General features: G+C 41.3%; 2 protein-coding genes across 2 annotated transcripts; both read left to right on the forward strand.

Annotated features, from left to right (window-relative positions):
* The first annotated feature begins 139 nt into the window (after positions 1-139).
* LOC118100121 (GTPase IMAP family member 1) lies at positions 140-6,405 on the forward strand. Its single transcript, XM_035144870.2, has 7 exons — positions 140-331; positions 582-711; positions 2,432-2,509; positions 3,863-3,913; positions 4,036-4,086; positions 4,185-4,235; positions 5,254-6,405. Exons 2-7 carry the CDS (start codon positions 672-674, stop codon positions 5,970-5,972), a joined length of 990 nt encoding a protein of 329 aa, XP_035000761.1. The 5' UTR covers positions 140-331; positions 582-671; the 3' UTR covers positions 5,973-6,405.
* Positions 6,406-9,101: 2,696 nt separating this feature from the next.
* Positions 9,102-16,346, forward strand: josd1 (Josephin domain containing 1). The gene is made up of 5 exons (XM_035146438.2): positions 9,102-9,285; positions 9,812-10,726; positions 10,811-10,939; positions 12,423-12,617; positions 13,626-16,346. The coding sequence occupies exons 2-5, from the start codon at positions 10,371-10,373 to the stop codon at positions 13,723-13,725; spliced, it is 780 nt and encodes a 259-aa protein (XP_035002329.1). The 5' UTR covers positions 9,102-9,285; positions 9,812-10,370; the 3' UTR covers positions 13,726-16,346.
* Positions 16,347-16,692: the final 346 nt, after the last annotated feature.

Genomic DNA, 16,692 nt, shown 5'->3' on the forward strand with positions numbered 1-16,692 from the left:
TATGAATAGAACAGAACCTTAATTACATCCCTGCATCATTGGTTTAGAGGCACATCCTATGCTGCATTTCCAGTTCTTCTTGAAGCAAGGAGAGAGGTGTGTCCTTTCAAAGTCAGTGCAGTGTTATCAGCATACCAGGCTCCTCAGTTGTGTTGCTCAATGACACAGCACAATGATACAGAGCCAGTATTCCTGTTGAGGGCAGGCCTGCGCAGGCTAATGCTACAACAGCAGAAAGAAGGAACCACATACAACTTGGAGCGTGTGAGTGTGAGTCATTTCAGGTTTGTACACGGCATTCCTGGAGGAGGATTGTCAGACAACACACCAGGTAATGGAACTTTAACAAGAGTTAAAATAGGACTTTGGATTACATTGTACTGTATGTATAGAGCTATCCATGTTTTATTTTTGTTTACTGTCATGAAGGTTTGCTCTGAATCAATGTACAACTGGCTGATTCTTGATGTTTTTGTTAGTCTGAAGTGTGGCACAAAAAAAGCTACTTGATGTTTGCTCTAACCACAGATTAGATCCTCAATGAAAAACATGTCAACCCTGGTGTTACTTTGAACTTTCAGGGCTTTTATTTTGACGGTTGGAAGCTGAAGTGCTGTCGCCTGCTGCTCGCTGCCTTGACTCTGACTGAGAGTCTGGTAACTGCATAAAAAATGGAGTGTCAGTGTGACAAGGATGGGGATGTTGTGCCAGGTAAGGTGGAATTTTAAAGAGTCACCAAAACCTACCTAGATACCAGTAAAGACATTAAAGTTGTCTGCAGTTTTCCATAGATAATATGCAGATGGTTATTAGTGTTTTTACTTCTATTCAGTTACAGTACATTCTAAATGAGAACTTAATGAGAAGTGTATCAGTCTATATCTAAGTCATTGTATTACTGTGTCTATAAGTTTGCAGGCTGTGCAGTCAATTAGTTAGTGGTTTGTTTTTTTCAAAAATAAGTGAAAAAATTTTTCAGACAATTTGACAAAACTATCAAATAATTTGTACACAGCAGATCAACCAGTGTTAAATGAACTCTGAGTGTGTTAGATTTACACTATAAAAGCGTCCTCACGGTGTTAAATGAACACTCATGAAAGTTTAATAAAAATTTAACAAAGAGTGTTGAGTGAACACTGCAGAGTGTTCAAATTCAATTAAAGCCCTCAAAAAGCCAATTCATTTGCCTGAAAAAAAAAAATAATAATAATAAGGGGCCCGAGCACATGCTTTGGTGAGAATTTGAGCATGGCTAGGCCCTGAAAAAGCCCCAAAAGGGAAATACAAATCCTTCGAAATACAATAGGGCCAAGCATATGGCATCAGTAAAGCCATCATCATCATATAGCACAACATCACATATCACAACATCATATATCACTGCCTTCTCAGCAGCTGCCACAGCTCTGAGACAGATTTGAAGTCCAGCTTCCTTTGTTTTTGGTTGTAGCCTCTGATGCTGAGCCGTCAACAAACAACTCCACTCCTGCATTATTAGCATCAAAGGATTCATGGTCCATGAATGTCCGAGATACAGAACCTCGTGTTTTGATGGCGTCTAATCAAACCTTGAAGCCACGCCACGGTCACACCGTGTGACGAAAAATCGATCTTTGAGGTCGTTTTTATCTCCATCTTGTTTAGATGACACTCATCTCAATTTGAAGTTGATCTGATGAAAGCCCAGGGACAAGTTCGTCAAAGTAAAAATGTGAAAAATGGCCACTAAATGCAAAATGGCGGGCTTCCTGTTGCGTTTTTCCAATTGCACCTCTAGACTTTTTTGTTTGTCTGGTCATGATACACCAGTGTATCGATTTTTGTGAAGATCGGTCAATGTGAACTCAGGGGCTGCGTTCCAGGGGGCGCTGTTGAGCCATTTTGCCACGCCCATTTAAAATTACTCCAGTATACATAATCGGGCCCTAATAATGGCTGACACAGAAAAGTGTGGTTTTTACTCTACACTGGTCTCAGAAACACTCTGAGTGAAGGTTTTTAGAGTGGACACATATACAAACATATATAGTGTTACATTTAACACACTGAGTCAATTTAACACTGGTGATTTTGCCTTGTGATACTACAGCACAAGTGTGGCTGTGGCTCTGGAGGTTGTCCCCCGTCCAATCATTCACTAACCAGGGGTCAGCGGTTCAATCCTAATCTCCTCTGTTCCACATGACGAAGTTTTCTTTGGCAAGATACTGAGCCCCGAATTCCCCCTGATGGGAGCGTGTGAGTGTGTGAGTGTGTGATAGAGGAAGTGCTGAACGTAAACGCCTCCACACTGCACACTTGCATTCGGGGTTTTCCTGGATTTAGAGCATTTCGTTCTTAGGGTCAATGGTAAATCACATGATAAGTTTTGAACAGCACTGCTATACTAATGTCACGCCCCCCCTCCCTTTTCCCCCTCTCTGTTCAGGCTGGTGGCTGGGCGGCAACAACTTCCAGATGGGAGGTTTCGCTGTGGTCGGATATCTTCTCTACAGATTCTCTCAGAGTCAGTCACTCATGGCAACAGAAACGTTCACACGCATTCGTAAACACAGAGAGTTCCTCTGACATATCAGATATATTGTTACTAAGTCTTGGTCAGGAACATAGACTGTAAATAAAGATGGACGACACGTCTCCACTTCCTGCCTTTGCACAAAAATGTAGCCAAAAATTCCCACGCCAGATTAGATATAAGATAAAACTTTATTGATCCCACGCTGGGGAAATCCACTTCTTACAGCTGCAGTCAGTCAGAATGAGGTAGATAAGATCATAAGAAAAGGCAATTGAATGAAAAATACGAATGCAATAAAAATACAGAGGATGTACATGATATACACCTTTCACTATTTCAATATTGTTTGTATAGAGATGTACTTGAGTAAAGTGCAGTGGCACAAGATGATTACACAAGGATGTAAACTGTATTTGTGCATTAGTATAAGGAGATGTTGAAATAGATGTATCCTTATGCATATATAGACTGTTTATATGTATGTAGGCAGGTATGGTATATAAAAAGAATGGCGCCTTTAAGGTACCCAAGGCCGCTTTACCAAAACAAAAATAAAACAAACCAAGGACAGAAAATATTAGTAGATATTGATATTGAAAACTAGTGGTGAAAAATATCTGCCACAAACTACAAAGGGTAGGATGGTCCGAAAGTAAAGACAGACAGACTATCACATTAACGGGTTCAGCCTCTACACTGGATTAGTTAAAAATTACATAATAACATCATCAGCCTGATCTTTAAATTAACAAGAGTCCTCCATAGAAAATCTGTTTTTGTTTTACTCCTGCAAAACTCCAGCAGTGCAAAATTAACATATGAATTATATATAGAAACACGCTGAGAACCACAAAAGGTATTTAAATCAGGAGTCGGCATCCTGTTGTCCCAGATGCAGCCTTCCACATTTCTAATGAAGAGAAGTTCCCATGTAATAACAATTCAAATATTCCCATATTATTAAGATTTTTATATATTTACTTAATATATTTTTAAAAGCCTGTGCTCTCAGGGCAGTTTCCAGGATCTGAATTGTAATGACTCATGAGTACCTATGATTAGTTAGAAGAGCTGCTTCCATCAGCTTCTTCATGTTTATTGCTTTAATACTTACATTTTTATAGGCATATTTATCAATACACTTTTTAAAATCCGTTTGAGGGGCCTGAGGCAATTTACAAGTGACTATAAAACGTTATGAGCATTAACAATTTGAATAATTATTAGTCTATTATCATCCACTATTAAGAAACAGTATTTTTCCCACCACCACATTCTTATAATCAGTTATGTGTCATGACTCCTGCTGTGACACTGATGGTCCTCCTGTTCTCTCTGCAGCGCTCCCAGCTCTGATCCGATGGCCCATTCGTCTCTTCTGCTCTTTAACTGGTGAGTTTACTTAAGACCATGTGAGATCAAATAAGAACAATATTCCAATAGGATTTCTGTGCGTGTTTCTATGATATGAAATGATGACACAAGATAAACGTGTGCCATGGTTCTCGCCTCAGGTCTGTCAGCTCTTTGGGGCTGGGTGAGCCACCTCGTGCGAACACTGCGTGGTAAGGCAATACGCCCCTCTTATCTGACCGGGGAGAATAAAGAGGAAAAAACACATTTCAGCTGAAAAGACAAACTGACGTTTCTGTTTGTGTCTCAGGTATCAAGAGGTTATTCAAATTCCTGTCCGGGATTTGGCGGTTTATCGTAGGTGAGCTGCATGTAATTTACTCTTCACTGTGGACTGCATATTGACTTTTTAAAGGAAGGAAAACAAGCCAGGATATGTTTACAGTCTTAGTTGGGTAAGTTTGGATATAGTCAGAGGAAGTGACTCAAGAATTCAAGCAACCACATGACACCAGTGTATTATCTATATATAGGGGACTTTGGCTTATTTAGGCAAGGCCCAGTAGTGGATGTAACAAAGTACATGTACTTCATCACTGTACTTAAGTACATTTTCCATGTATCAGTTATTTACTTAAGTAGATTTATTTTTTGGTAGTCTTACTTTTACTCCACCACATATATCAACAGTTATCTGTACTCTCTACCCCATTCATTTTTTACAACATGTGTCACCTTGTTTTTTTGATTTTTAAAAGTAATCAATAACAAGAGGTAATCTGTCTATTGATCCAATCAGAGGGGGAAGGTAACAGTAGACCCTGACCCCTGGTGAAGAAACACCTGATATGGACTCTGAAGAAGCTGAGACTTAGCCATAATGATTTTTTGTCTGATGAAGATACATTATCATACACAGAGGTCATTCAATGTGCTTTACAGAAATAAAAGAAATATAAAAGTACAGATCAGAAGCATAAAAAACATAAAAAATGGTAAAACACTTAAAAACAAATATAGAAACAGTATTAAAGTACAAATTACAAAGCAGGTAATGTCTAATTAAAATGCAGGGATACGACTAAATGAAGGCAAATAAATAGAGCTGTTTTCTATTTATAGCAGGTTGTGGTTGGGGCAGATTTGATTTAGGGACAGATCTGCGTAATAATCATAGGCCTTTAAGTTAGAGGTTAAACTGGCTTCCGTTTTGAGCGGCAAACATTTTCAATCCACATCAATTTTAGAATTTAAGAACATCGACACTTCTGACCTTCTTGTGTGAGACTATTTCTAACACTTGTTGATTCACAATGCAATTTCAGTTTCTCTGCAAAGTTCTTGATTATTTATCTTAAAAAATCATATCCCCTCTATAGGATCATCCACAGATGGAGACATGGGCAATCCAAGCAGTAAACCAGGCTTGAGGCTGATCCTCATTGGGCCCGCTGGTGGAGGACGGACCACCTTGCTTAATACTTTGTCGGGCAACAGTGACACAAATGCACCAAAGGGTCACCTTTTAAATTGCACCAAGCAAATGACAGTATTGGACGGTAGAGAGGTTACACTGATCGACACCCCGGATATTCTTGGGCCATCACTGGGGATTAACAGTAGAGCCAGGGAGGCTTTAAGGAGCCTTCAGCTTGTGAGTCCTGGACCACACGCCTTCCTGCTGGTGGTCCAGGCTCCAGGCTCCAGCATGGGGATCGGCCACGACGCTAACCAGGCGATGCAAGCCATGCTAGAGCTGTTTGGAGAGGGGGTGGTGGGGCACATCATCCCAGTGCTCACCCACGCAGACAGGCTGGGTGGGAGGCGCACTGTGGATCAGCTGCTGGAAGTGGACACTGGGGCTCTGAGAAGGGCTGTGTCTCTGTGCGGCCAGAAGCCTGAGCTGGTGGACAACCGGCCAGACTGCCCCCCAGAGGAGCAGAGTGCGACGCGCAGGCAGTTGGTGGGGCGGGTGATGGAGCTGAAGGAGCTGAGGGGGCATTTCGTCCACGAGCTGCAGAGGAGGGAGGACCGGATCAGGGAGGAGCTGCTGACTGACATGGCCTCTGCACTGGCAAGAAAACTAGGACACATGTGAATGAAGGAGAAAGAGCCTCAGTGTAGTTGGTGTGTGAAACAGTTACTAGGGCAGTGGGTAAAATAAGGAAAGGAGATTAATTTGTGTGTTAAACATTCTATTTTGACTTTAAGTGTAAGGTTGATTCCCTGTCTGAGGTATTTTTCTCACCCTGCTGGTTTACCCTTGTCCAAATGAATTTACTACTCATGGTGGCCGGTTGGTTTTCAACATGACACAGATGCTTGTGGTTGAAACTCATGGTCACACAAACTGAATTTTCCTATTCTGATGTATTGAAATTCTTGAATGTCTGCATATTGTTCAGCGTGAGCCTGTGCCTCATGTTTTCATACTCTGCTCCAGTGCCGAGCCCTCCTCTATCTTCTATAATGTATGAAGGATATGAAACTTTAAAGACGATCGGGGAAAATAAACTGAAGTCACATTGGGACTAGAGTTCAGCAGCAGTTCTTAGAGCACTCTGGACTTTGTCCAGAAGCCTCTGAAATGACATTTAGTCCAAAAATATAACAATTACTCAATTGAATTACTGGTGATACACACTATATTCATATAGCTGAGTTCAGAGGAGATTTTTAACATATTAGCAACAGATACGAATAACAGGTTCATGTTTCATTTACACTTTCATTTTGACTTGTCATTTGCAGAATTGTCAGATCTTAAACCCCAAATTAGAACAGGAAAGTGGTTCGGACTGTGATGAGAGACAGCACTTTACAAACAGACCTTTGATAGACCCCTCAGCTTCCTCATCAGCCTAATAATATTAATAATAATGATAATGATGAGTATTATGCATTTTATTTAAATTGGTCTTTTTTAGACACTTTACATAGGTTTAAAATGTAGAATGCAAATAAAAGCAAATTACTAAAACTATAAAATAAATGTCATAATTGTACATGATTAGAGATCTCACCAGTATTATCTTAAGTCTTTATTAATGCTTTATCGTCAGGGAACCCACCAAAAACTTGGTCAGAAGCAATTATCTCTGTCATACATAAGGAAGGCAAAGACCCAACTTCATGTGAAGGGGTATAGACCTGTTAGCTTGCTCTGCTTAAAAATATTATCTAGCATATTGGCACACACAGTGCATAAATATATAACTAAATGAATCAAACCGGGTCAAACAGGTTTTATGCCTGTCAGACAGGGTGCTAACAATATTAGGAGAACATTAAATCGTATATCATGTACCAAAAACACCTCCCAGCCCCGTATGATGCACAGAAGGTATTGGCTGAATCTGTTTTAGGTTTCATTAAATCTTCATAGGGTGGGTGAAAATAGTATATTTAGACATTTGATTTGATTGGAAGGTGAAAATTAGATTTTTCTATCACCTCAAAGTAGATTAATAGCTCTGATCTATGTTGGAGGGGCTGTGGATCGGTTGGGGAGATTTACTCTGGGACTGCCTAAAGCTCCTGGATTTCTGGAAGAACGTTCAGAAAGAGATTAAACAGATTTGGGGTATTAACTTTGCTCTAGATCCTGAACTTTATATATTAGGCACTAATATCCCTGATAATGTGGGAGGAAGAAAAAATGCAGTTCTGAAGAGGTGGGTTTGAAGTAGTGTGATTATGCAAACACCTCAGTAAAGATAAGAAAAACAACACCCGCAGGTCTGATTTCCTGTTGCCAAGCCTGAACCTAACAGTTCACCCTGTTTTGGAGATGCAATCATTGTCTTTCAGCCAGTCGGGAAGAACCCAGGGTTTCTGTCAGAGCGAGCTGGGGCAAGTGTGTGAACTTCTTACTGTTCAATAGAGCTGAGGATCTGAGAGAAAAAAAATGTTTAAAATACTTGGAAACTTAAATACAGAGCTTGATCTTCTCCATCTGCACTTAAACCAGCTTTTCTCTTTCAAACTTTATTAAATTTAAAAAACACTTTGATAAACTATCAGACTCTTGTGGCATTACTAGTGGAAGATGATCGCAACAAAGAAAAAGAGGATTGAGGATTATCAAATGTATCGACATCATGGAACAAATGAAACAGCAGCAAATGAATGGTGGTGATGACGTTTCACCTGACTGGATATGAACGCCACATCTTGAGGGAATCCTGTCACCTTTGGCACAAACTTTCACTTGGAGGATTAGCTGATTTGATTGCAAAAGGTCAAAAGTCAAGGTCACATGGCCTCACAAATGATCTTTGTTTCTCTTGAACATGATGTCTTAATATCAGCTTCAGGGAATGTCTTCAAATTTGTTACAAACGTTCACTTGGACTCAAAGATGAGGTGATTGGAATTTGGTGCCTGGAGGTCAAAGGTCAAGGTGACACGTGACCTCGCGTAACTGTGAATGGGATACATCAGGACAGCCTGTAAGGGAATTTCATTACATCTGGAACAACTGAGTAGATTTTGGTGATCACAAAACCTCACAAAACATGACCAGTCGCCCCTTTCTGTGACATCACCACCATGAAGTCACATGATATCCATGCAAACCTGTAGTAAAAGTCCTGTTGACTAGATTTAGTTAGAACAGGAAATAAACAGACTCAAGCGTAGGTGTTCCACATTACTCAATGTCCCATATTACCCGAATTCACCCCAGACAGAAACTGCACTGGTTAACGGAGGCATACAGCAGCAGTGTGGTATTTCTAGTTTGTCAGAAAGATTTGTTGGTAGTTTTTCCTCCCTCTTACTGAGGGTTAAGATAAAATAAGATAATCTTTTATTAGTCCCACAGTGGGGAACTTTTGCAATGTTACAGCTGCAAGAGGGCAGTCAAAACACTGTATAAAGGAGAAATAAAAAATAAAAAGTGAGACCAAATTTGATTTGGGAATATGATTGATTGATTGATTGATTGATTGATTGATTGATTGATTGATTGATCGATTGATTGATTGATTGATTGACCTCAAGACTTCAAGACTTCAAGACTTCAAGACTTTATTTGTCATGTGCACAACAAATACATACAAAACACGCCCCCTCTAACCACACTAAATAAAATGATTGATTGATAGATTGATTGATTGATTGATTTGTTTCATCACTGCTGTGGTGTTTACTTGGATGGAAATGTAGTTTTTTGTTTTTTTTTTAAACGGGGAGGATGACGCAGGCGGTGACAGCAACATGGAGCCAGGCGGACGCTACTGCGCATGTCCGCGTCTGAACAGCCAGAGAGAGAAAGAGAGAGAGGGAGAGAGAGACAACAGGAAAAAGTGTCAGAGACAAAGGAGTGAGCAGTGTTTGTTGGAGGAGGAGAAGAGTTGTCGCTGTTGTGAGAGTGAAGCTGTGTCAGCGCTGACAGGAAGAAACACCAGGTGAGTGTCCGGACACACGAAAACCAAGTTGTGAGTCGTGAAGGAGCCGCTGTGTTTGTGTTTGGTGGAGACAGACAGACAGAGACAGACAGAGACACAGACAGAGTCACAGACAGGGGGGGGTCACGTAGAGCAGCAGCCACAGGTCCAACACCACATATCTGCTGCTGTCATGGATTCATCACGTCAGCACACGTGTGTTGCGAGAGTGTAACACCTCTGCCTCCTCCTGTAGGGAGCTAAATGCTAGCTGGCTAGCATGTGTGTGTTGTCATGTTTTGCTAGCTCAGTGAGCTGCCTCCTGCTTCCTCCACCCAGCCCGAGCTGCTGGAAGTGTTTCCCCTCTGCGCTGTGTGGGGGTCTGCTGACCAAGAGGGGCAGTGGAGCAGCTCTGTCACGTTATCTCAGCCATCTGAGGCTAGTTTGAGGATAGTTTAACTAAGCTGTGTGTGTCAGTGTGCTGTGCGACAAACAAGACAAAGATCATGACCAAACAGCTTCTCCCTTCTGTCTGTCTTTCTTCCAGGTGCATTTCAGGCATCGTCCCCGGCTCCTGTTGCATCCGTCCCAGTGGACGTGACGCCTCCCGGTCAGCGGACCGGCGATGGGGAGAACTGCAAAGCTTTAGGCTCCTGGTGACTGGATGGAAAGAGCTGTCATCGCAGTGAGGATGGAGGAAGTGGAAACACACAGAGAGCAACCGATGGCTGTTTGATGGACGACGCGGCTTTCATCATTTTCGTCTGGACTGCACTTTGTTTGTGATCTTTATTTTATTTTTATTTTTCGTTCCTGGAATTCCCATCTTCAGTTCCACTTCCTCTTTGTGACCTTTCCTCATGTGCATCCTTCAGCAAGAACAGGTGTCGCTGTGTTGAAGCCACAGGTCTCATTTACCTTGCAAACCCCCACCTCCCTCTCGACCACAGACACACGCACACAATAGCGCCTCTCTTCCCAGCGGCTGAGAGGTTGCTATGGCAATGGTTGCCATGATGCTGATGTAGTGTCCTGAAGGTAGTAGCTGTGGAGGTAGTGGCGGGGACAGAGGAGGGGGCAGCGGCGGTGGAGGCGAACAAGCCGGGATGGGGAGCGCTCCGTGTCCAGCCGGCGAGTGGAAGGGGAGGGGGCGAGGAGGCCTGCAGGAGCTGGGCTGCATGCCCTGGAAGGTCAGCAAGCAGAAGTATGGAGGAGGAGAGGTGGTGGTGGTGGGAGCGGAGGAGAGGAGGTGCAGGGATCCCAGGGACTCTCAACAGCAGCAGGATCTCTCGTCTTCCTCCTCCTCCCTCACCCCTCCAGCGCCTCCCCAATCCTCTTTGACACCTCCAGCCATTTATCATGAAAAGCAGCGGAGGGAGCTGTGCGCCCTGCACGCGCTCAATAACGTCTTCCAGGACGGGACAGCCTTCAGTCGGGACACCTTGCAGGAGATATACCAGAGGTGAGCTTGAGCACCAGGCTATTCCAATATCAAACACGTGTACAGGAACTGTTGTGGATAATCTTTCTTGACAACCTGTTGCAGGCTTTCTCCCAGCACTCTGGTGACGCCCCATAAGAAGAGCATGCTGGGAAATGGGAACTATGATGTAAATGTCATTATGGCAGCCCTGCAGACCCGAGGGTTTGAGGCAGTTTGGTGGGATAAAAGAAGGTACGTAGAGCTGCTAATGAAAACTTTATGAGTGTTGTCTTAGATGTTTCCCTAAAAATGTAAATGAGGGTCTGGCAGAGCTTAAAACAAAAGAAAAAATGTGTCTTTGTACAGTGTTTTTTATTTTGTTATCTTTTATAAATGTGCAGGGTGACCGGAAGAAATCAAACATCTATTGTAAGATGTAACATTTGCAGTATGGGAGCTTCCACTTAAAGTGTCAATACTATGCCTTTTGGGTGTTGTTTTCCTCTCCTTCAGTGTGTCATGACATTTTAGCCTACCAGCCAGTTTGGTTCGAATTAAGGCGGCAGAACCGACTTTGTTGTTAGAGGTGTGACATTCTCAACGCACGCTCAAAAATCACAAGAGAATGTGTCATCTGACCAATCAGAGCAGACTGATCGGAACTGGGCAAAGAGCTAAAATTGATCATTTCAGACAGAGGATGAAGAAGTGCTGCAGCAATGTAGGGTAATGCCTGATAAAAATCTGTCAATATACGTCTTCAATTGACAAAGTCTAAGACTGTTTTATCAGCAGTCCTGCCTCCCCCATATCAGTATTGCATTACTGTTGACAAGCCACGGACTTGTTTTTATCAGTATAGCATTAATGTTATCAGAAAAGCCTGTTTCCTTGTCTTGACAAAAACAGGAACAAAATCATAGCTACTCTAATGCTTGTGACAAAAACAAGCTGAAGACAATACAATACAATGGTAACCCCGGTAGTATCTGATCAAGGCTTTTGCATGTTTGTTTGTAAGTGTTCAGTAGTTTAAATAGGTTTAAAGATTCCAACCAAAGAACCCCACAACTTACAGATCACCCCTGAAATCTCACAGTGCAATGAATCTCTATGAGACATACTTTAGATTTCCTGCAAAGGTGTAAAAGGAAAAAAAACACTTATTTTCTAAACCTGGTGTATCATACACATTAGCTGCTTTCAGACATTTCCCTGGAGATTACCAAAGGGTCTGGATGTGAGAACTCGGATGTGAAAAAAACGACTGAATACATACATCTTGGGATGAAAATGCAAAACAATGTGTTGAAACAAAAACCCTGTGCTTTCTGCAGCAGAAGTCATACCTCATGTCCTTCCCCTCTGCGTGTGTTGCCCCTCGCTTGAATGTTCTGGGCATTTTCCTGTTGTTGTGAGCACGTCTGACCCTGACAATCTCCTGCTGCGTTTTTCATACGTGAAAGGCAAACTTTATATCTGCGGGCAGCTAAATGTGATCTACGGAATCTGACCCCTGATGAGAACTGTCTCAAGTCAGTTTATGTCACACAGAAATTGGAGGCTGGCTGTTGAGTTTATAACTAACCTTAAACAAAGTGTGCAAGAGAAAATGATCAGCAATAAATAGGATTAGGCAGTTTAGTACCGATTTACTACTGGAATACATTTAAATACATTTAACACTATATCAAAGTTTATTAAAAAAAAGTAAACGTTGCCTTTCTTCCTCCAGGGATGTTGGCAGCATCGAGCTCTCCAATGTGACAGGTTTCATTCTGAATGTGCCGTCCAACCTGCGCTGGGGGCCCCTGCGGCTGCCGCTCAAACGCCAGCACTGGATAGGAGTCAGAGAGGTGGGAGGAGTCTACTACAACCTGGACTCCAAGCTGCGTAGCCCTCAACCCATCGGCAACCCGGAAGAGCTCAGGTTAGAGGGATGTGATGTGCTCATGTTGATGGGATGTGTGCGCACGACGACGGCTATGATTAGAATGGTCTTACTCTTTTGTGGTCATAGAGCCTAGAATACAAGTTTCAAACCTCCTGAACGGTTACCTTCTACTGTGAAGCAGCTGCACGAAGACTTTTATAATGTGTCTGCACAAGTTGTCAAAGCTCCAATGACACAGAAAAGAAAAGCAGTTTAGAGGATATCGTGCTGCAGCAGGAACATTTACGGGGGAAACAAGACTGAAATGGCTGGGAATGATCCATTATGTCGAACTGAACTCAGGCCCCGTCCACACTAATGTGGATATTTTGCACAACAAACTTTCTCCTCAGCGGTTTGGCCTCTCGTCCACATGCAAACAGCGTTTTAAATCCGTAAAACAGATATTTCTTCAAACTAATTCTAATAATTTCTGTAATATTTCATTTCATTTCATTTCATAATATTGAGTGTAGTTTCTGTGTAGTCTATCCGATGCACACATGTAGAACATGACAACAGACTTTACGTAAGAACTGAAAGAATCACACATTTTTGTGGTGGTAATAGTGGTTTAGAAGTTTTCTCTAACAAGAATCGTTGGTGCCCTAAAGCCAAGTTGGCTGCCTGTTGTAGTTTAAAATGCTCTAAAACTGGTATAAAATGTTGTTGAACCTTGAAATTAAGACTGAAATCATGAATGTGGCAACACTGCTACATTTAATATGAAGCTATGTATCGTATAGACCTTATCTCAGCACCCCCAACTCTGACCTCTAGCGTCCCTCGTGACAGTGTGTCAGTGTTGTGTAGTTTGTGTGTATCCTGTTTACAACTTGTTCCACTGACCTCAAGTGGCCAAAAGAAAACAATCAATGGAAGGTTAGGTCTGCTCATTTTAAATGACTATTTGTTTTGTCTCTTTTGGCTTTTTGATTAATGTAGATTTTTTCCAGTATCATAACTGTGGCTTTCCTGTTTGCTTTTCATTTCACCACAACCTAGGAAGTTTCTGCGCCAGCAGCTGCGAGGGAAGAACTGTGAACTCCTATTGGTCGTTTCAGAGGAAGTGGAGGCACGGCAGACGTGGCGGTCTGATGGCTGAGGGGTTAACCAGCCAATCACAGCTCCAACTGGGCCAACAGCCAATTTCAGAATGAACGGGAGAGAAAGTTGAGTCGTGCACAGCCAAACACAAATGGATGCACACTTAAAGATGTATTTTTTCCCTTTTTTTTATTTGGGTTTTGTTTACACGGCCTTTGCTGGACTCTTATCTGATAAGATGCAAAGCAGTGAAGGAAACACTTTACAGGGAGAATCAAAGAATCACAGTCCTTTTCTCACTACACAGTCGAGACTTGTGAAAAGTTATTATTCTGTTTCTGCTACTCTTGTGTTTTTATATATATTGACTATTTTTCAATGTTTGTTTTTGAGCTGTTTTTTTTTGTTTTTTTTACTGTTCAAGTTTCAAAGTTTCCAAAGTCATGGGAATTCTGACTTTCTGAAAACAAGCTGTGTTTATCTGCTTGTCTCCATCGGTGATCCTCACCCATGATGTTCACCCGTGTGTTTTCGTGTTCCTGTCTCTCCCTGTATGTTGTGAATCTGTCGCTGTCCGTTTCCTCCATCCTTCACTTTCACCGAAGCGTGCCCTCCCTTACCTCAGTGCCACGCCATCTTACTTCTCCTCTATGTCACTTTGTTCATATCACAGGACAAAGTCAGTGATGTATCACGTTGCCAACTTTGTATTTCATCCATTTTTCAAACACTTCTGGTTCACACTGAGCCTTCACTGTGCAGAGGCTGTGCTGACACAACAGTTTTATAATGGCAACAAAGCAATGCAACACACAGGCCATGCACTCCCTCTAGTGGATCCTTAACCTCCGTTTCCTTCCTTGCTCTTTTTTTTTTTACGGTTTTCACGTTCAAATGATCACTACAAAGTAAAGAAGTCTGCTTGTCATCAAAGAAGTCATTCTAATTATAATCATCCTTTAGTGGAATTTTACTGTAACAATCAAGTTAGGCCGATAAAGAAACAGGACATCTAAATTATTAATAGAATTTAACTTATCAAAATCTACAGTTCAGTTTTAAGGGCCTCTTACTCGCTTGATGTGACGCCTTTGATTAAACTTGTACGGTGCTTGTCAGCAGATGGAGTTGGCTCAGTTGTCATGGAAATGTAGACGTTCAAACTTTCAGCTCGTCAGCAGTAAATTAACGCGCAACAATCTTTAAAATCAACATTTAAATCATTTTCTAAACATAAATTCTGATTCTGACTTTTTCCAGGTGAATATTTGCAGGATTGCTGAGTTGTTTATGAAAAAAACATATATCTTGTGGTTTGGACACTAAGTTGGACAAAGCGAACAATTAATATACAAATAATACCAAAACAATTTTCTGACTTTTTATCGACTGTAAAAGAAAAAAATCGCGAAAATAAACAGCAGATTCATTGATAATCAAAATACATTTCAGTTGCACCCCTACTTCTATGGTAACTAAGAAACTTGAAATCTGCTGATGAGGACTATTTTGAAAAGGTCAAAATCTCCAGAGCAAGTGGACTTAGAGTTTCAGCACATTATTTATAAAAATATCATATAGGTTTAAAGAAATATTGTTTTACTTCGCCCCTTTGACCACTCTGTACAAAACAGAAGTAGAGGACACGAGGACACAACACAGAAAACTTCATTCTGTTCCTGTTTCTTCATTTTTTCTTTTTCAAATGATCTCCAGCGCCGCAGCCCTCTGTAGCACAAGAGCTGAGCCGATGCAGTGCTCCTCCTCCTCCTCCTCCTCCTCTCAAACATCTCTTGTCAAACCTGCCAAACTCTGCTCCGACAGTACGTTGTCACTACAGTAAGCGGTGATCTGTAATGTGTAAGGGGATCAGTCTGAAGAGGGGTTTTGCCGGTTGTTTCTGTGAAGGGAAGTTGTCAGTTTGAGAAACAGTGGATGTAGCGTAACGTGCCTGGGTAGTGGGTAATCTAGAAAAAGAAGTAACGTGAAAAGGAAAAGTAAGTGAAGTGACCACACGTCTTACCGGATGTGTGTTTGTGGTTGGTCATCGTGAAATGGGCCTTAAAAAAGTCTGCTGTCGTAGCTTTCAGATCTATCAGTTGAAGATGTTTATACAAGTATTGTCTGTTAATGACGATATTGGCCTTAACTTGTTTACATTAGAAAAACAAATATATGTATATGTGTGTTTCTCTGAAAGAGTGACAGGGGCTGTGCAGTTCCATGCCATTTCAAGAGATTTATTCCAAAGCACCAGTTTATCCTAAATTTAGAGGAGGAACAACTGTTGCTCAGCTGATACACAGATGAACTCGTCTGTAAGGGTTTTTCTTCACTTGTGCAGCCAAGGACTTTATTATATTTACAAAAGTTTAAAACTGAATAATTTCATTTAAAAAAAAAAAAAATAACAATAATATCACATGATTTTCAATGGTGCAGGTCTTATCTACAATCCCAGCCTAGTGTGTAGACCTTCAATGTCATAATAAATTCAAGTGAAACATCAGTGGGGCTGAGATACTTGGACCCATTCACATCATAACTAGTGTCTCACAACTGCATTCAACTGTTTATTTGTTTTTTTGGCACGACAATCCATTCAGCTGTTCCTGCTTAAGGAATCTTGATTGTCACTTTTTTTTTGCATAGAAATAAAATGCTTATAATGGCACTTTATGTATAAGCTACAGTGTGTGTTTGTTTGTGTTACTGCTTGGAAAGGCTCATTATTGAGAATGTCCTTCTCAGCCTGATATGGGATGATTTGATCAGATGTAACTTATATATTTTAGACTTGTGTATTTTTATGTGATTACTGTACTTCAAGTTTTTCCACTTTAGCTTCTGCATACTTCTACCCCAGTTTCCTCCCATTTCAGAGGTGCATGTTGGACTTTACCACAACTGCATTTATTTGAAAGCTGCAGTTACTTTAGTTGCCTGTCAAATTAAGAATTTACATAAAAACATGAAAAGCGTGATTTGCATATTGTAAATATATAATATAATATATATAATTTTC

Source organism: Hippoglossus stenolepis, chromosome 21, assembly GCF_022539355.2.
Source record: "Hippoglossus stenolepis isolate QCI-W04-F060 chromosome 21, HSTE1.2, whole genome shotgun sequence".
Taxonomy (NCBI): Eukaryota; Metazoa; Chordata; class Actinopteri; order Pleuronectiformes; family Pleuronectidae; genus Hippoglossus; species Hippoglossus stenolepis.

Coding starts and splice junctions, on each gene's coding strand:
- LOC118100121 (XM_035144870.2), top strand. CDS start 672: ATGGAGTGTCAGTGTGACAAGGATGGGGATGTTGTGCCAG. Junction 712..2,431: donor GGATGGGGATGTTGTGCCAG/GTAAGGTGGAAT, acceptor CTCTCTGTTCAG/GCTGGTGGCTGGGCGGCAAC. Junction 2,510..3,862: donor TCTCTACAGATTCTCTCAGA/GTCAGTCACTCA, acceptor TTCTCTCTGCAG/CGCTCCCAGCTCTGATCCGA.
- josd1 (XM_035146438.2), top strand. CDS start 10,371: ATGGGGAGCGCTCCGTGTCCAGCCGGCGAGTGGAAGGGGAGGGGGCGA. Junction 10,727..10,810: donor TTGCAGGAGATATACCAGAG/GTGAGCTTGAGC, acceptor AACCTGTTGCAG/GCTTTCTCCCAGCACTCTGG. Junction 12,618..13,625: donor GGCAACCCGGAAGAGCTCAG/GTTAGAGGGATG, acceptor ACCACAACCTAG/GAAGTTTCTGCGCCAGCAGC.